At 40.0% G+C, this 20,250-nt stretch overlaps 1 protein-coding gene across 9 annotated transcripts in view; it reads left to right on the top strand.

Annotated features, from left to right (window-relative positions):
* The window catches only part of CHD7 (chromodomain helicase DNA binding protein 7), a 132,504-nt gene extending 117,881 nt beyond the window's left edge, over positions 1–14,623 (top strand). For 8 of the 9 annotated variants that reach the window (XM_021555652.2, XM_021555647.2, XM_021555649.2 and 5 more), the window contains 15 exons: positions 157–246; positions 836–939; positions 2,306–2,435; positions 2,714–2,786; positions 3,005–3,059; positions 3,778–4,006; positions 4,175–4,383; positions 4,524–5,201; positions 5,599–5,759; positions 7,161–7,388; positions 7,616–8,059; positions 8,614–8,835; positions 9,242–9,382; positions 9,863–9,967; positions 10,713–14,623. In XM_021555652.2, coding sequence (XP_021411327.2) covers positions 157–246; positions 836–939; positions 2,306–2,435; positions 2,714–2,786; positions 3,005–3,059; positions 3,778–4,006; positions 4,175–4,383; positions 4,524–5,201; positions 5,599–5,759; positions 7,161–7,388; positions 7,616–8,059; positions 8,614–8,835; positions 9,242–9,382; positions 9,863–9,967; positions 10,713–11,666 — 3,823 coding nt within the window. In that variant the 3' untranslated portion in view covers positions 11,667–14,623. The remainder of the gene's footprint in view (positions 1–156; positions 247–835; positions 940–2,305; positions 2,436–2,713; positions 2,787–3,004; positions 3,060–3,777; positions 4,007–4,174; positions 4,384–4,523; positions 5,202–5,598; positions 5,760–7,160; positions 7,389–7,615; positions 8,060–8,613; positions 8,836–9,241; positions 9,383–9,862; positions 9,968–10,712) is intronic. The other variant, XM_021555654.2, reaches the window with a different exon arrangement.
* The last annotated feature ends 5,627 nt before the right edge of the window (positions 14,624–20,250 follow it).

Raw genomic sequence — 20,250 nt, 5'->3', positions numbered from 1 at the left:
TTATGTGCCACCATCTGTCACGCTTCAAGCCTACCATACAGCATGGCTAATCAGCCTTGGCAGGATGATGGATGAACAGCAGCAGCTGCCAAAAGCCACTGTTGGCAAACAGTCCTGAAGTTAAGAACTTTTTCCCCCCTCTGCCTTCCTCTCCAGGGTCCTGCTGCGTGTCCGCATGCTCTACTATCTACGACAAGAAGTTATAGGGGACCAAGCAGACAAGATCTTAGAGGGTGCTGACTCAAGGTTAGTGCAAGTGCAGGTTTAGATTCTGCTTTTTGACTCTGGCTTTTGTAAAGTACACATACTAGAATAATGCAGCGTTTAAAGGTGGCCACACTGTATCTCCTATATGTCTGTTCTGAAGCAACCTTATTATTTTATGAAGCACAGTGGGTAATTTTCTTGGGGGAGGAAACGATGTGGGAAATGACAGAAGTGGATTTGCAGCTCTGCTAATATTGAGGGATTATTCTATCTCAATTTAAAACATTTTAAAAAATACTAAGACCTTAAATGAATAATATTCAGATAACCATTTGACTCCCAAAATAGAGTAATGTTGCCGGGGGAGGGAGGGGGGTCGGGTCGGGTCTGTTTGTGTTGTTTTTTTGGTTGATTAATTATTTTCAGTCATTTGTTTGTTTAACCATCCTAATTATTTTTAAGGGTATTTCATTTCTGTATTGAGTTTTGGGGTGGTTTTCCAGCTCAAAATTTATATTTACAGAACAGCGTAAACCACTGGGGTTTTTTTAGAATGGTTTGTTTTGTTTTGTTTTTTTATCTTTGTCGAGTAATACCTTTGAGAATGTGTATAATGCTGTTTTCACAGTGAAGTAGATGTATGGATACCTGAGCCATTCCATGCCGAAGTTCCTGCAGACTGGTGGGATAAGGAGGCAGATAAATCCCTTTTAATTGGAGTATTTAAACACGGTAAGTGGTGTCTCACTCTCAACAAAACTCAGTTATAAAGCTTTCAGTGTGTAGGACTGTTCAGTCATAATATTAACAAGTATTGTTCCAAAGAACTGTTGGCTTGTATCTCCCTTTTTTCTTGCCTGCATTAAAAACCTAATATGAGCTGTAAATATCAGATGCTGTTTTTAAATGTTTGCAGAACATTTGAGAGGAAAACATTACTTTCTTGGCTGTAAATAAAACAAAGCCATATTTGTTTAAATAATAGCCAAATAGTAAGATAGATCTCCATAAACTTTGCTTCCAGCACTGCTTCACTTGCTAACTCTGCCAACCAGTGTCAAAGTGGACGGTGGGCTTAACCTCTGCTATTAATCTGTACAAGTGCCTCCTGGGCTTTGTTCCAAGCAATATTTCACAAATGTCAGTGTTGAGAACTCCCGGCTCCCTTGAGTGGGATGCAGCCTTGTTAACTTTGAAAGGCTGGGGATGCAGAGCTGGCATGATATATACAGTGAGCGATTCCTGATTATAATCCCAATTCTCTGGAGGTCGCAGAGGTATTCTCAGCAGCCCAGCCTGACTAAAGGGGAGAATGATGGCTTATAAAACCTTTCATGATTACAGTTTGGCTTGAGGCTCTACAGCAGTTAGGAGCAGTGTGTTGTAGTACAAATCCTAATTGAATTGTGCTGTTCTGCCTATGTACAGCAGCTCTGTGTTGTGGGCTCAGCTGAGGCAAGTCTAGTCTAAAAATCATTTTCCTGCAGTGCACTGTTGGGATCTGCCATTTTCCATCTAGTCAACTTGGGCAGTAAAAAAGCAAACAGCAGTTTGAAAACCATAGAGGGAACAGTGTCATCTTACTGACATGCATCATCCTAAACCTAATAAGACAGGTTCGTTGGCCTTATGTATAACCCGTGTATGCAGCATTTTTGCAGCCTGTATTGAGGGTTCCAGCAGGGCTGGAGCTATTGAAAATATCGTGTGTGTGTGTGCGCTCCCGTTTGTGTCTGCGTGTTTCCACTGGCGAGTATTGAATGTCAAGAACCACTGTGAAAGTCATAAAGGAAACTTAAAGAAGTTTTTCACTTGTGAAAGATTTTTTTTTTTACTTTATAACAACATGAAATTTGATGCTTTCTTCACTATTTTATGTGTGTTAATGTTATTGATGGGAAAATGTTTCTGTGCTGTTGGAATTTACCAACATGAGCAATTTTTTTTTTATTAATTGTTTCCAGCATGGCGATAGCCCCTTTGTTTTATTTAATAATAAATTAATGGATCCAGAAAATTGTACTTCTACTGCCTAGACCTGTTCTATTCATAGCTGATCACAGCATTTAAAAAAGCATTTGTCTCCCACTGCGCACAGGTTATGAGAAGTACAATTCTATGAGAGCTGATGCTGCACTGTGCTTTCTGGAACGGGTTGGCATGCCTGATGCAAAGGCCATAGCTGCTGAACAGAGAGGGACAGACATGTTAGCAGATGGCGGTGATGGGTAAGGAGGACATGAAAAAATTAATAAACTTTATCAGCATTGTGTATGTTGGCATGGGTTCATATGTCATATTATACTTACATGTTGCCTGAGGATATGAAGTGATCATATGATGTACAAAGTACATAGATTTGTTTATACAGTTGAGCATGAAATACAAATGTGTAACTTGGTACACCATACTGAGGGCTTCTGTAGCTTTTTTGCTTCTGTCCAGAAAAGCAGCCCCCTCTCAAAACCAGTATTTTTCTTGAAAATATTTTTAAAATATTTTATAGGGGTGAATTTGACAGAGAGGATGAAGATCCAGAATATAAGCCAACCAGAACTCCCTTCAAGGATGAAATTGATGTAAGAATTCCCAATTTTCTGTAATTACAAATACGTACAATTATAACTGATTCTCTGTATTTATTTGCATGTGTGTTTTATAAGTTTGAGAGCTACCAGGTAAACACTCCTTACAAAGATTGTTCGCTGCTGTGTTTGAGAGATAACATATTTTTCTTCTCAAATTATGACATATGGTCAAAACTGAAAACTAAAATAACTTCTGTCTTCTCCCCAAGGAATTTGCAAACTCACCTCCAGAGGACAAAGAGGAGTCCATAGAATTACACCCAAGTAAGTCTAGAGCAAAAAAATTAAAAAGGCAGAAAGGGATTGTTTAGTGAAAGGTGAACTGTTTATATTACCACATGAGGGGATAGGAGATGTTTTGGGACAATACCACAGAAAGCTTTTTCTTGCCAAATCTCTTCATGCTTTGCATTTTCCAAAACAATTGCATACTGTCTTTGAATAATCCACATTATGGTTCTCTGGATTTCTAATTACATAGTAAAAACTGTGATGATAAAGACCGGATGTTTCATAATGCAGCCGTTGATGGTTTTGCCGATATAATCTTGAAAGTTACAAATACGTTGTTTCCTCAGTATGGAGGAAAATTGCCAAGTTTAAGTGAGAATAATAAAGCGGGAAATGATAAGCATAGGTGTTTCCTCAGAGGCAGAATTATCTTCTTTGTAATGTATTTAAAGATGCATTGCATTAATTTAACTACTTATGGTGTTCATAATATGTTTTGCATTCATAACATCGAATCATAGTGCTTGATGGTTACTTCTAAATGCTTCACAAGCATTTCTGGGTTCTTAGAGTTGGATGGTTTGATTTTATTTTCTATCTCTTGCCCATAGTTATCCTGTTTCTAATTCATTATGCACCAGTATTATAGGCACATGTTCTTATTTGATAAAACAGGAACCCAGTTATAGCCATAGAAACTTTGAAATGATTGCTGTTGGTTTTGTAGTGCAAATACTTCTCTGTTCTTTAGGCAAGCATAGTGAAAGCAATGCGGAGTTAGGGCAACTCTACTGGCCCAACACTTCAACCCTGACTACCCGTCTGCGTCGCCTCATTACTGCCTATCAGCGCAGCTATAAAAGGCAACAAATGAGGCAAGAGGCACTAATGAAGACTGACCGAAGGAGACGTCGGCCTCGAGAAGAAGTGAGGGCACTGGAGGCAGAAAGGGAAGCTATAATAACTGAGAAACGACAAAAGTGAGTTTCCCGGTGATAATCTTTCTTTAAATCTTATTTGAGCTTGTGTGTCACCCATACAGCTCTTTTGTTTTGAAAGAATAAACTAAGGGATTTTGGGGCTTCTAAACGTGTTTGGAATCTTATCTATCCCAGTGGCCTCACTTCTCTTGCTTCTTCCTTGACTAGATGGACAAGAAGAGAAGAAGCTGATTTTTATCGTGTGGTATCTACTTTTGGAGTTATTTTTGATCCTGTAAAACATCAGTTTGAGTGGAATCAATTCAGAGCATTTGCCAGGCTTGACAAAAAGTCTGATGAAAGCTTGGAGAAGTATTTTAATGGCTTTGTGAATATGTGTAGACGAGTGTGCCGAATGCCAGTCAAACCAGATGATGGTAAGTTTTAACTGACACTGGAAATCAGCATTAATACTGTGAGACCATGGGACTTTTGAAACTTTATGCCCAGGTGTAATGATTTTGAAAACGGTGCACATTCAAACCATGTTAAACAGTACAACTTGGTGTCCTTGCAGAACCTCCTGATCTTTCCACGCTGATTGAGCCGATCACAGAGGAGCGTGCTTCTAGAACTTTATATCGCATCGAGCTGCTGCGCAAGATCCGGGAACAGGTTCTCCATCACCCGCAGCTGGGGGAGAGGCTAAAGCTTTGCCAGCCAAGTCTGGACCTGCCAGAGTGGTGGGAGTGTGGTAAACATGATAAAGACTTACTGATTGGTGCTGCTAAACATGGAGTCAGTAGGACAGATTATCACATTCTGAATGATCCTGAACTCTCTTTTCTTGAGGCTCACAAAAACTTTGCTCAAAACAGAGGAACAGGTAATGCAAATATTGTCTCTTCTGTAAACCCTCTGGGTGCTGGCTGCAGTCAAACGCCTCCAGTTGTCCCATCCACACCAGTACCAGAAGAAAAGACTACAGAACAAACAGAGTCTAAAGTTGAAGGGTCTGAAAATCCAGCAGCCAAAGAAAAGTCTGAAATCAAAGAGGAGACAGATACTACAGATAAGGACACTAAACCAGACTGTGATGCTGAGGCTGAGCCTGGCTCTGTTAAATGTGAATTGAAAGACATAGAGATGAATACAGATGTAGATCCGAAATCTATTTCTGAGAAAGGTTCAGAAGAAGATGAAGAGGAGAAACTGGAAGATGATGATAAATCAGAAGAATCCTCCCAACCTGAAGGTAATCCATTGGTCAGATCACTTCTGTGTGCTTAGCACAAGCCCCACAGATCTTGTAGCTCATGCCAGTTGGTAAGTGGCACATGGAGTGCCATTGTGGAGTATGGGATAGGCTACATGTAGCAGTTCCTCTGCCCCTCCACATATCACGTGGCTAAATAAGCTTTCATAAAAACCATCCAGCATCAGCGGGCTATTCCCCCACAAGGGACGATTTCCGGGAAAGCTCACTGAGTCAATAAGCATAATCTCTGTGCCAAATGTGGAAGGCTGGGGCTCTGCTGTAGTAATTACTGAACAAAAGCCTGAGTTAGAAATGTTGTGTCAAGCCTGGTTGCCTTAGTGTATCTAGCTGGGTAGACACTAGATGTTAATGCCTGGTCATGATTGTTATTCAGCAGGAGCAGTTTCTCAGGGTAAGAATTTTGATGAAGAAAGCAATGCCTCTATGAGTACCGCAAGGGATGAAACACGTGATGGATTCTACATGGAAGATGGAGATCCCTCTGTGGTTCAGCTGCTTCATGAGAGAACATTTGCCTTCTCATTCTGGCCTAAGGTTGGTTAGGGGTAGAAAGACTTTTAATTTAAGTAAAATATGGGAAATGTGCTTGAAAAGTAACAGTGAGCTTTGTGTGGTACTGCACTTCCGGCAGGCAAGAGACCTTTTTTTGTGAATGAATTGTGGGATGGCACTTCTTTCTTTAAGCACATGCAATCTAGCAGTGGAAAGGAAAGAAATCTAAGCCATTATGTAATATTGAGAGATGTAATTGTACTAAGGTATCCTGCAAACATAAGCAGCAGTTTTAGATAGAATAAAGGTGTATCTTATTTTGGTAACAGTTCAGAACATTATCTAATATAAAATGTTTTTAAAAATACAAAACTGTAACCTTGAAATAAATCCATACTTAATTTAGTATTCTGCTTTGCAGTAAGGGGAGAGAGAAAAATAAAGTAGTAATAGTCTTAAGCTTACTAATCACCATAACAGAGCCATCTGGTTGGGGCAGGGAGGGGGAAGGGGGTAGCAGGGCAAGAGGACCTTGCTCTTAATAGGCTTACTTCTGGGAAAAGCAAGCAGTCTGTTGCAGCTGCTGAGATTTGCTAGTGGCTTTTGCACTGGTTTACTTTTTGGGAAGCTAACTGATGCTCATATTCCCTAACCAGCAGTATTTCTTAGAGTCCCAAAGTTTTTACTACTTCAGACAGGCTAGTCTAGAATGTGCTTGAATATTGAAATGGAAAAAAAATCAAATAATGCTAATCTTCTCTGCTTTCAGCAAATATTTTGGAAACATGAGCTAAAATTTTATTGCATCATAGTGTGAAAGTAGAACAGAAAATCCTTCATCTGTATAGGTTCAGCATAAGTAGACTAATAAACATAATTAGAGATTTTTAGTGTACACGCTTCAGTGAAATTTGAAGTGATAATGGGCGTGGAATGAAAATTGACATTCATTAGATGTCCCTAGGTTGGTGCCCATTTCATAATGTTGAACTTTATTAATAGTGACGCTAATGAGGATCCACTTCCTAGGACAGAATTGCAGATCCAGCCTCTTGGATCTTGAGAACTGCAGCTTTAAGATACTGATTGCAGATGTGTTTATTTTCCCTTCCTAACTGTAGATGTTGCTAACTACTGAAGTTTTGTAAAACATCAGTGAGTTGCTATTAAATTTTTCAATTAGTGCATTGTCATACAGAAAACTTGGTCTCTTTTCTCCTTCCCCTCACAATATAAATGCAGCTTTTAAAACCAATTAGAGTTTTATTCTACAAAATTTTGTTAGCTTCTTGCAAGGTGATTGGTTTATTCCTAATATGCAAGAATAGTTGTTTCTGAATATCTTCCTTAAGCTCTGGAAACTGGACTGTGTCATAAGACTCATTTGAGTTTAAAAGGTGACGTTTACACTGAGGGTTCATTACATACTTTTCCTTTATGCAGGACCGAGTCATGATCAACCGATTAGACAACATCTGTGAAGCAGTGCTGAAAGGGAAGTGGCCAGTAAATAGGCGCCAGATGTTTGATTTCCAGGGGCTCATACCTGGGTACACTCCAACAGCTGTGGACAGCCCTCTACAGAAAAGGAGCTTTGCAGAGCTCTCCATGGTTGGTCAAGCCAGCGTCAGTGGCAGCGAAGATCTCACTGCTTCTCCTCAGTTATCAAAGGCAAGGCTACAGCATTCTCTTTTTTACATAAAACATTTTATCCTGCATGAGCTTCTCATGTGAAATAGAAAATAAACCAGTATGAATAAAATAAGAAAAACATCAAAGTGTTTCTTTGAATAAAATGAAGGCTTTGTTTTCAGGGTTATATGTTTGGAGCTTTATTTTAAACTCAGCATAGCAAACAGAGCTTTGCTAATGTTTGGAAATGCTCATTTTTTTATTAGGAAGATGCACTCAATTTATCAGTTCCACGTCAGAGGAGGAGGAGACGAAGAAAGATTGAAATTGAGGCTGAGAGAGCTGCCAAGAGGAGAAATCTTATGGAAATGGTTGCCCAGTTACGTGAGTCTCAGGTGGTCTCAGAAAATGGACAAGAAAAGGTTGTAGATTTATCAAAGGCCTCACGAGAGGCAACAAGTTCTACCTCAAATTTTTCATCTGTTACTTCAAAGTTTATCTTGCCTAATGTCTCCACACCCGTGTCTGATGCCTTTAAAACTCAAATGGAGCTGCTGCAAGCAGGTCTTTCACGCACACCCACAAGGCATCTACTAAATGGCTCTTTAATAGATGGAGAACCACCCATGAAGAGGAGGAGAGGAAGGAGGAAAAATGTAGAAGGGCTTGATCTGCTATTTATGAGCAACAAACGGACATCGCTGACTGTAGTAAGATCACAACCTTTTTCCTTTTGTCTCATATTTGCTCTTCTGTCTGTGGTACTTCCTGAATGTGTTTTAAGTCTTATTATACTCTGCCTAATAGAAACATACAGTTTTTGCCCAACCACGTTTTTCTTTGTTTAGAGCTGTTAATTATTTTTGAACCAAACAAAATGTGCACATCAAGATTTTACTCTGAGTTTTAGGTAGCTTTTTTTTTTTTTTTTTTTTTACAAAATGCATTTCTAACAATATATACATTTTGATGCTTAAGTATATCTTTCTTGATGTGTTTAAAAGGGAGAGTCATGAAGAATCTTGGAGGTCATGTACTGGAAGTGCAAAAAAACCTGCTTTGCCTTTATGCTCTTTATTGTTCAAGGATGTAAAATTTTCAGAATTCCCTGATGCAATGATACTGCTTTATGTAGTATGAGTATTTAACCCCATTAGCTCTTGTATGTGCAAAATCTTGAACATTTCACTTCAGTCAGTCCCTGAAATTATTTCTCCAGGTGTTCCTGTGAAGGGGAGACTAATACAGATGTGATTGTTTTCAGGAGGATGCAGAAGTGACCAAAGCTTTTGAAGAAGATATGGAAGCCCTACCAGCAAGGAACATTCCATCTCCTGGTCAATTAGACCCAGACACTCGCATCCCTGTAATCAATCTAGAGGATGGGACCAGGCTGGTGGGAGAGGATGCCCCGAAAAACAAGGATCTAGTTGAATGGCTTAAGTTGCATCCTACTTACACTGTAGATATGCCAAGTTATGTACCAGTAAGTATGTGATTCTAAAAGTCTTGTTCTATTGTATTAATACAAAAGTTAGTTTTATGGACGTCAGACTGAATTCCATCACATAGTCATAGTCATTTGATTTTGTATCTTGCTTTTCAACAGAAGTTTTCTCTTTATCTACCATTCCTATTTTATCCACACCCAAGTGACACTGGGGTGTTTGATTTGCTTTTCCTGTCTTAACATTTGTATGTTACAACATGTTAGAACCATGTTTGTGATGTTCTGAAGAATTTCTTCATCTGATACAAAAAAAATTTCTTTTCATGTAATCGGAGAGTAAAGTAATGGATCCCTTCTTAAAATTGTTGTGAGAAGGGGTACTGTGATTGGTGACTTTTGTCAAGACATGAAATAAAAAGCAGTAAATTTCTCTTCTTTCTAGAAGAGTGCAGATGTGCTGTTTTCCCCATTTCAGAAGCCGAAACAAAAACGACACAGATGTCGAAACCCTAATAAACTGGATATAAACACCTTGACAGGAGAAGAAAGGGTACCTGTTGTAAATAAACGAAATGGAAAGAAGGTAAAAATTAAGTTACTTCAGTCAAGGCTTTTAATAATGTCTTTGCATGTGGAAAGCATGTTTTCTACTCCAAGCTTTCCCTTTAAAAGTTTAATAATTTGGCACCAGCAGTTTTTTTTTTTACTGGACTGTGCCCCTTGGTTCCTTTAATTCCTTCTTTGCTCTTCTGATATGTTCATATTAATCACCTGAGTGAAAACCCTCACTTTTTGAACCTATATAGCACATTTTATTCTTAGATTCAAAATTTATTACCAAACCTGCCTAGGCTGCAGCACTTTACTGTTTTTTTAAGACATTATATTGTTAATTGAGATATAACTACCTGGTTTCTGTGTAGTTTTCCACAGTAAACTGAAAGTCTCTGCTGCTGTCCTTCAGAGATGAAATAGAAAGAAAGATAGAAAATGTCCATATAATTGGTTATTTGGTTTAGCTTGTGGGTTTTTGTTAAAATCATAACCTTGTCTTTTGCATTAGATGGGTGGAGCTATGGCCCCTCCAATGAAGGACTTGCCAAGATGGCTGGAAGAAAATCCTGAATTTGCTGTTGCTCCAGATTGGACTGACATTGTTAAACAGTCTGTAAGTGAAACTCTTGCCATGCGTCACTGCAGGTTATTGCACAGAAAAGTTGAAGGCTGTGTAAATTGATTATTAAGTCTTTATCTCATAGCTGGTTTTGAGAAGATAGTGGTGTCTGTGTAGGAGCTACCCAGCTCCTGCTGCAGAATCAGCTACAGTTAAGGCAGCCTTGGCATTTGTTTTGCTTTTTTTTTTTCTTGTAAGTAACAATCATTAAAAAGCATGGGTATTTGTACATGAGAAACCACTAAGAAAATATTTGTCATATTCATAACAGAAATACACTTCATGTCTCAGTAACAGGCAGTATCAAAGTATCAAAGGAATAGGTTTTCTGCCTTTTATTTTACAACATTTGTTTGAAAATAAAGGGTTAAATTCTACAAGAACTCAATTTAATAGAATATTGCTATTCTGAAATTCAGTCGAAATTATGAAGATACAAACTTGTAACTGCAACATATCAGGGTGGGTTTTTTAATGAAGTTAGAGAGTTTTCAGCATGTATTATTTTTCTGTTGTGTTTAAATATAAAAAAATCTGTGATCTTGATTTCTTCAGCTTTCTTTACTTGTTTTACTGCCATTCACTATAGTCCTAAGCTAGTCACCATTTTCCAAGGTGAAAAAACAAACCACTTTTGGAGTATGCTGAAATCCTTTCTGTTTCTTCTATCCTCATCAATTAACTGCAGAAAGCTAAGTCAATTGAGGATAAAGCTTGTTTTTTCACCTTCCCTTTTTAGGGTTTTGTTCCAGAGTCCATGTTTGACCGTCTTCTCACTGGACCTGTTGTGAGGGAGGAAGGAGCAAGCAGAAGAGGAAGAAGGCCAAAAAGTGAAATTGCCAAAGCAGCTGCAGCAGCTGCTGCTGTAGCATCAACTTCGGGAATCAACCCACTACTAATGAACAGTCTGTTTGCTGGAATGGACCTCACAAGCCTCCAGAACCTACAAAACCTGCAGTCTCTCCAGCTCGCAGGCCTCATGGGCTTTCCACCAGGGCTAGCAACAGCTGCTGCTACTGGGGGGGATGCTAAAAATCCGGCTGCCATGTTGCCTCTGATGTTGCCAGGGATGGCAGGACTGCCCAATATGTTTGGACTAAGCGGATTGTTGAATAACCCGATCACAGCTACTACTGGAAATGCCACTACTGCTTCCGGTCAAGGAGAGACTGAGGATGGCGCTTCAAAAGCTGAAGAGAAGAAAAATGAGAATGAAGAGGAGAACAAAGACTCTGAGAAAAGCACAGACACTGTTTCTGCTACTGACTCTGCGAATGGATCTGTCAGTGCTGCTACTGCGGCGACTACCGCCACTGCCACCACTACCACCACCACCAACACTGGATTGCCCACAAACCCTCTGGCCTTCAATCCTTTCCTGCTGTCTACCATGGCTCCTGGCCTCTTCTATCCATCTATGTTTCTACCTCCAGGACTGGGAGGATTGACTCTGCCCGGTTTCCCAGCACTAGCAGGACTTCAGAACGCAGTGGGCTCTAATGAAGAGAAGGCTACTGACAAAACTGAAGGAGCTGCCTTTAAAGATGAAGAAAATCTTGAAGGCAGTGATGCAGAGGAGAGCCTTGATAAAACTGCAGATTCCTCCGTTTTAGAAGATGAAATAGCACAGGGTGAAGAATTAGACTCACTTGATGGGGGGGAAGAAATAGAAAACAATGAAAATGATGAATAACCAGTACCAGTTACAGTTAAAATGTTTAAAACTTTTGACAAGTGGTAGTCCTACTGTTTACACTCACAGTTAATGTCCATACTTAGTTTTTATAAGCTGTTCTGTAACATAGTGTAGCAAAAAAAAAAAAAAGTTCAAGTCATGTTATACAGATGTGTCAAAAGGTATCTTGGTCATTAAGTATTGTGCAGTGCATTATTTATTATCCCTAGGAGAGATGAAATTTGAGAGGTGATCATGTCTTTTTAAGGAAATTGACATAATGCTCTGCTTTTTTTTCTTTTGGTACCATTGGTATTATTAATTAAGCAGCAATTTGTAATCAAGTGGCACTAATAGAAGGAAGTGCTGCTTAAAGGAAGGATGAAGTTATATATTTAATTTTTTTCCTTTTTTCTTTTTTTTCCTTTTTTTTTTTTATTTTTTTTTTTGCTGTGAAGGTCAAGATGAAATTTACCATACATATCGTACTTGCGCTTCATTTTGACTGTATGGGAGTTCACCCGCTCACATGCGCGCACACACCCACACACACACTCTCTCTCTGACAATCTTCATGATAGTGTGAATGTCTCTGTCTTGAGACGCAGCAATAATAAGGCAGCTGTTGAATGTGAAGAGTACCTTTTGGAAATTAACCCGCGGAGAAGGTTCTTACAGGATAAAGCTACAGTTTAATCGTCTCGTGATCTTGTAATGCACTGGTATAAACAAAAAGAAAAAAATCAGGTACCTTTTTTAAATTAAAGGACTTTGTTACTTTAGCCACAAAGCTAAACAGCATTACCTCAACTCTAAACTAGCCTTGAAGTTTACAGACATGACTTTGTAAATGTATTGTTTTTCTTTGTTGTGATGTCTTTTTATTTTTTTTTTCTTTGGAAACTGCTATCATGTAAGATAAGATGTAAATTGCTGCCAACTGTAGTAATGATGCTTTTAATAAAAGTGACCCATGATATGCAGAGATGTAATTATAGAATGTAGTGTTTAGGGACAACCAAACTGGTGTTCACTTTCTGTATTTGTACTTGTGGCTTTTTTATAGCATTTTCCTGCTATATTCTTTATAGATTAGTGGCTGTAAATGCTGAACTGATCGTCTTCAGGGGACTAGGCAGGAAGAGAAACCTTGAATTGCCTTCATATTTTCCACTCTAAGTAACTCTACAGAAATGCACGCTAAAATCCCTACTTTACTCCTTCAAAGGGGCATGAGAGACTGAGAATACTTTAAATGTGTTCAGCATGTGATAATGTGGTACACTAAAGAACAAAAGGGCAAAAGAAAAATGAGGCTTTAATAGGCACAATATCTAGGTCATTTATCCTTGGTTAATGGGTAGAAAAACACAATGCTATAGTGACAGCAAGGGATACAAAGGCTCTGTGGTATCCTGTAGACCAGAGCTTGTGATGCCAGAAACCACTGTGTCAAACAACCTACATGAAACTAAAACTGACCCACTTTTTATAAAAACCTGTGTCTCTTCTGGAGAGCTACCGATTTGTACCCTTTTGTGACCTTTTGATATTTGAGATAATGTACCATTTGAGAACTTCTGTTTTCATGGTGTTGTCACCTTGACACATACATACACAACAAGCTCCAGAGTGAGGATAAAAGGTTAGATTTTCAGTGGAGTACATGAAAAATTAGCTATTTCAGTAGCCAGCTGTGGGTGGACCCCTGTCTTTAGGACTAATATTATCTGTGCTTTTGGAATGCTGGAGAGCTGCAAACCTCACTGTCATGTACACTGTGAATTTGCACGAGAGCTCAAACGGGCAAGTATTGCAAGGCCGAAATTTGGTCCCGAGGGGGATATATAAAAAGGGTGAACTTGGCTTGAAAAGAATATTTCATGGACGATGAAAGTAGATGAGAAATGAAGGCTTAGGAAGTGATTTTTGTGTGAATGAATCACAGGCACACACTGTTGAAATGAATAGATGTCAGGATGTCTTGTACTGCTACTTAAATAGATCATAGGGAGTTAATGAAGGTCAGGAAGGATTCCCCTTACATGGATATCACTGAATGGTTGATGAGGTGTGTTATTCCTGCCTCTTTCTAAAACATCACATGTAGACCATGGCAAAAAGTGAGAGGTTGAAAGCAAAGGCACATTGACTTAGGCAGATGTGTTACATACTCTGTTGAATTAATTTGAGCTGTTTTTTTAAGTTGTTATTAAATGACTTGTCTTATTTTTTTTTACCTATAAAATTCCCACTGTAAGAGTTTGTAGGTGCTTCCCATTGTGTGTATTCCACACATGGTACCACATTGTGGGGTTTTTTTCAGTTCAATTTTATAATTTCCAGAAGAGATTTACAGAGACTAATGATATCCCTTGGGAGAACTCTTTCTAATTGGCAAGACTATAAATTATATTGTTAAATGCAATACTTAGTCCCTTTCTCCTCTATCAAAATGGGGAAGTTGTGGTAACTTCTATTTTTGCCTGTAGGTTTTTGACATGGAAACATCTAACTCATGATGTAGTGTGTCCAAGTGACAAATGAGTGAATCTCACCGCTAGGACAAGCATCTTCCATGATAGCATTACTCATCTGCCTTTCCTACTCAAAAGAAAAAAAAAAAAAAGCAAAACTGGAGAACTGTTGCAACAAAACAAATGCCATGGGAATGGGAGAGCCTCCATGCTCTGTTTTCTCCAAACAGCCTTGCTTTCTAGAAACCAAACAGACCCTTCACTTGTTGGAAAGGTGGTGACATTTGATTTTTGGAAGGAATATGGGCCCCTGGTATGAAAAATGAAGTGGGGGGATTGCCATCTAATGTCCGAGAAATGTATTACATGAAAATATGAAGGTTTTTCTTTGATTTGACAGAGTTTTTACATGTTAATTATTGCAAAGATTCTTACGGAGTTTTAAAAGTGTGTCTAAATGAATAAAAGCTTACGTGAATAAGATGCATAGATCAGAAACTATTCTGCACTTGATTCACATTTGGAACACCCTTTTTGTCTCTCATGATGAGGAACCTTTCATTTGCAACCACCCATTTTTTGCTGGACCTCCTAATGTCCATGAAAATGTTAATGGGGTTATCAAGGAATATAAATTACTTTCTGTGTTGCTTTCAAAAAGAAAGTACCTGTGTCAAAGTACAGCAGTGGTCTGCATGCTAACACAGCCTGTTCTGTGTGTATGGTGTGCAACCCTGCCAAGGGAAAGAACTGAACAGCAACAAATCTGCTCAGGCTACTACAGATGCGAGTTTTAATTAGGGAACTATAAAGGAGAACCAGTTCAAGTGTGAGTCTTGAAAACTGTTGCTGTTGAAATAGTGGACAAATTCCTAAACTAGTCCCAGGTTTTTTCAGTCTCTTGTTTTGTATTGATGTCAAATATCAAAGTGTATTGCTTATTGGAATTGCACACTTCTATTGAGGACCTTTGCCACTGAGCACTTCCTCATTTGAAAAGGGCTTAAGATTGAAGGGGGGAGGGGTATTCAATTGTATTTTCTGTATTAAGCTTCCCATTGACTTGTGAACAAAACTGCTTGGGACATTTAAGACTTCTGTTGCTTCTGCACCTCACGTTTCCGCTACCTCCGAATCCTTAACATCAGGGCTGGGGTCAGGAAGTGTCTGGATATGTGAGGGCCCTCAGACCCGCTGCCTCCACGCTGTTTTCTGGGCACCTGGAAGGTGCCAGCCCATGAATGTTTCTGACTCCTCTGTGGGAAAGAGTGCTGGCTACAGCTTTTGCTTCCGTGCTGTGCAAATAACCTGTTGTACCCCTTTGGCTTTAAGTGATGCCTTGGAGAGAATTGGAGATGGCTTCTTACATAGGTGATATTTCAGGCATCTAGTCTAATCAGTAGCTTGAGTCAGCTGTTCTGAGGAAGAATGTGTGAAGGAAATTCAATTATATGATTGACAGTTATTAGGATCAAGCTTCGATGGGACTTACGAAGACCTCTCATGGAATGTAGGGTAAATGTCCCAGCTCAGTCTGCATGCAGTTTTTGATAACAGATTTGATGCAAAAGAGCAAACACTTGCTAGTATAAGGAACTATAGTGCAAAATACGTATTTTCTGAAAGGGGATAAATCCATGTCACTGAATGTTTTTGTTTTTCCAAGTCCTATGGATTCCTATCAGTACTGATAAAACCATCAAAATTTTATCATTTGAGCTATTTCTGTTGTAGTAGCTTAATGCAGGTAGTTTCCAATCTGTTACTTGTCTTCCCTCAGTCTTTGCGTAAGAAATTTAGATATTTGTGATAGGTGGAAGTCAGAAACTTCATTAAATCCTGGTAATTATAGTTGCATTAGAAACAAAAATCCCATCTCTCCAATTAGAAAGTTTGCTTGGAGTATGCTGATGCAAATACTGTTAAGTGGGGTCTTGCTGCAGAAAGTCTTTTTTTCCTTTAGTTCCAGCTTTTAATATGTGTTCCTTATTAGCCTAAGGGGCAATATGGAGATGTTTACCATGGATTCATCAATCTTCTAGGCTGTTGCACCCATGAACTGAATGGCAGACAAACTGTAAGCCTTAAAGTGTCCAGTGATGGTGCACAGCTCCACGGGCAAAGAGCAGCAAACTCTGATACCACAGCTTTTACAGCTCTCCTCCAGTTCTCAGGAAGTGCCAGGAACCTGTGGGCTTTGCAGGCAGAGGAGTTGGGAGCAGCAGTGCCATGGTCTCCTCCTCCCACAGGGTTTCTGCTATTGTTGGGCCTGGGGAAGGATTTGCATATCTGTGAGTGCAGAGCTGATATTCCCTCCCTCCTCTCAGAGGCCCTGCAAGGAAACTCCGTGATCATTCCCTTTTTTTTTTTTTTTTCTCATCTTCCCCCCCCACCCTTCTGAGGGCTAGTAGAAAATAAGAGACGGCCATTGTATTTCACTGCAGCAGCATTGTTCTGCACCAGACAAAGATAGCATATTTTTCTGAACCATAGTTTCTGCTCTTTCAGCCATGTCTGGCTACTTATGAGCATCTGTGCAGACTCTGAATAGCCTAAGGCACTTCCTAAAACCATTAAAAAATATTAATTTTCCCCAAACATGTGCCAAACCCCTCCCAAAAATATGTGGCAGGAGGAGGACAGCAAAGTCTTTGCTCTTTGTCCAGAATATATTTTCCTAAAATGAAACTTTCAAGGCATGCCTGCTTTCAGAGAATGCATAGACGATCTCTAAAAGATATCTCAAAGTTGATTCTGGGAGGACTTGAGTCCTGTTTAGAAGAATATTTTTTAAGAAAAAAAAAGATTCTTTAATAATAAGGATTTTTTTTGTGAAGGAAAGAGGTGGAACTGAAGGGTTTAAACTAAGATATACAATTTTGCTTTATGAGCCAGACAGGTGCTGGTAATAAATAGCTGATGAAAATGTTAAAAATCAGTCCTGTTCCTCATCTGCCATGCATGTGACATTTCTGAAATATCATTTTGGGCTGTCAGTGTAAGGACATTCTTTTTCTTCCCAGTCGTCTTCAAGTTCTTCTCAACCAGACTGGCCATCTTCTGCTGTCTCAGTCTGCAGCAGGCTTGCCATCTGCTATATGGCTAATCAATTCACAAAGGTGCTGCTGGGCAGTGCAGGCTCCCTGTCCTCTGCCAATATTTTCTGGAAGTTGTCAAACATAGCTGAATTTGTTCTCAGCTGTCACAATCATCGCATTGATTCCAGCTTGTAGCACTCTAGTGACCAGTGGGGTATGTGCTTTGGTTTGCAAGCAGCGTTTGCTCTTTTGTGCCTGTTTGATTAGGCTGGAGCTATTGCTGGAGTCTGAGGGAGCGTCTCTCGGGCTGCAGGTAAAAGGTGCCCTCTGACTGTTTTACTTTGCCCGCTCCCAAGTTTGAAAGGTGAACCCGTGGGCGAATCAGCAGACCAGGACTCCAGATTCAATTTCTAATTCTGTCTGCTTCCCTGAGGCGGTTGCTTTAATTATGGTTTCCAATCTTCCGAATGGAGAATGACACTTGCCTTCTTCAAAGAGGTGTTGTGAGGCTAATGTTAGCAACAATCATGCAGCACTCAAACCACCCTGATTAGGACTGCCTGGGTAGAACTCCAGCTCATCCTTGAACATGACAATCTTCATTACATCTTGGGCTGTCCTAGTATGGCCCCCCTCAATCAATGGCTGCCATGGTACGATGGCAAACCTGCTACCTGCTGTGAGGTACCAAATCTGCCACCTTCTCTCCTCTGTCTCCCACTTCCATGGAAAACTGTGCCAAGTTGTGGGTCTCGCTTCTCATTGTCCCTTTGAGTTCCCACTGTTGAGGCAGGGCCATGGCTATTGCTTCTGCTGCACAACTTGCTACCACTTGACCTTGGGGCAGCTTTTTGTTCTGACTGCATAGTACATCACACAAATGGGAACATAAATCACTGTAGTACACTGACTTCTTCAGGATGGTGGTAGTTCATGTTTCTTTAATATTCCTTCGGTCATCCTTGGATATGATGGTGCAGCCACTTCATCTGACCAATACAGTTAGTGAAGTTGCAAATTTGGGCAGTGGTTTTAAGAGGCAAGATTTGCATCATTACAGCTTCTCCTCAAAAGGCTTCTGCTGTACACATTACTCTGCTGGTAGGGTAGATCTGAAATTAAGATGGTAGATTGCTAAAGTTTTAGTATACTCTAAGCTAACAGCTTCTCTTTCTCCCTGGTCATGCAGATGTGCTGAAAAGCCCTCCCTTAGTGCTTCCTTGGATTTGCTTACAGCTGCTTCAGTAAGGGAACTTGTGTTTACATCAGGGACAGGAAGAGAGAAGATAATGTTCCTGAATTTTCTATCCTTGTCCACTTTCTATCAGATTGCAAGAAGTGGTTAGATGATGCTCCCACTGGTCTTAAAGCAGAAACTGGTAAAAAGGCCCAAAGTCTAGCTTTCCAAGTACTAGTTTCTACCAAGGAGCACCTGTCATTGGCTCTATACAACTGCACTGAAAAGGATTCATTCAGGAAAAGAAAAAGGTATCTGCTGGCTTTAACACTCAGTGTTTGAATTGAGCAAGCTTTTCATTGCTCTATTAGTTTTCTTTGCCATGTGAAAAACTGCCATAATTTCTTGCCTACTGTATACTTACATTTAATCCAAAGGAAAACAGCAATTTTCTAGAAACCATGAGAAGCAAGCTCCAAAATGTCTTTCAGCCTGTTTTCAGTACATGCTGCTAAATGCCTCATGTTTGTCAGCTCTTCTTGGCACCCTTCCTATGTAACAGCCTCTAATGATTTTGGATCGGCTCCTCTGCTGTTGATGGCTGGTAGGGGTCACGCCATTCAGTAACAGCACTCCAATGTCTGCAGCATTTCACCACAACCATTTCAGAGGTGGCTGCTTTTAACCTAGATTTGGACTGGGATTTGCAAAGCTGTTTCAGTGGATTTCATGATATACAAGTTAAAGGATGAGTGGGCATCCTTGCACACCATTTAATGAAGTCTTCCTAAAGCAGTTGTGAGTTCACATGTCAAGAGAATCTTAATAAAATTGGAACAAATTATGCTTCTCTGCCATGTGCTTCGCTTATTCCTCATGAAGAGGTGGCTTTTTAGATCTCTTCTTAGGCCTTATGCCTCTGTGGTGACCCAAGTAACATTTGTGTGCAGTGGTATCAGGTTTTCTTGTTGAGCCTTTACTGTTTGCACTACAGAAATAATCTGCGAGCAATTGTGGAGCTGGTTTTTATGCATGTCTTCACTCTTTCTGAGAGGTAAGGAACAATATCTTGTGAGCAGGCAGAAGCAAATTAAATCTGCACAGATTTCTTTGATGACCAATATGCAATAAAGTTGCACACAAATGTCTTTGTGTCTGCCACTTGCAGCGAATAAAAACTGTCACAGGCAAAATCAGAACCAGGAGTTCAAGGAGGAACATAGAGATTTCTGTGGGAATACTGTAGTTTGTCTGTCAGTTTTAAGGCAGCAGTGATGTCCCTGGGGTGCAAGGTGAAGACTGAAGGGGGCTGTGGCTGGTGTAGTACACCAAGGGATCCTTGGTGGAGCTCTGCAAGTATTGGTGAACTTTGTTAATGGAGGCTACAGAAAGGGCAGGGAGAGCCTCCCTCAATTGACACCGTTATCTTGAGCAAAATGCATGGGAATGGCTGGCACAAAGCAGCTCCCGCACCATCCCATCTTAGGCAGAGTTTCTGGCTTAGCAGCTGCAGGGAGGGGAGCCATAGGGATAAAATCCTTTCATAACCTCATGGAAAAGAATGGTTTCTTCTGCAAGATGATAAACTGCTGGTATGAATCAGTAGCAAAATTCAGGGCTTCTCTCATGATTCCTGTCACCTGCCAACAACCACTCAAGTTTAGACACAAACAGTTAGAGCCTCTCTGTAAAATGTGTGTAGGATGGGAACATGTGGCACAGGCTTCTTTCTCAGTGCTCACTAGATGGGTGCTGGGTAGCTTTAAATCACTGAGCACATTTTTAGCTGACACAGGCTGTGTTTATGTTATGCACATGGCTGTTGGGAGGATGGAAAAGGTGAGGATGCCATCCCAAAAACCAAAATGTCACCGGATGACCTGCTACCTCTGGACTACCTCCCCATGTTC

Source organism: Lonchura striata, chromosome 1 (genome assembly GCF_046129695.1).
Source record: "Lonchura striata isolate bLonStr1 chromosome 1, bLonStr1.mat, whole genome shotgun sequence".
In the NCBI taxonomy this organism is placed as follows: domain Eukaryota; kingdom Metazoa; phylum Chordata; class Aves; order Passeriformes; family Estrildidae; genus Lonchura; species Lonchura striata.
The sequence above is the reverse complement of the archived record's forward strand: the minus strand, read 5'-3'. Positions and strand labels throughout refer to the sequence as shown.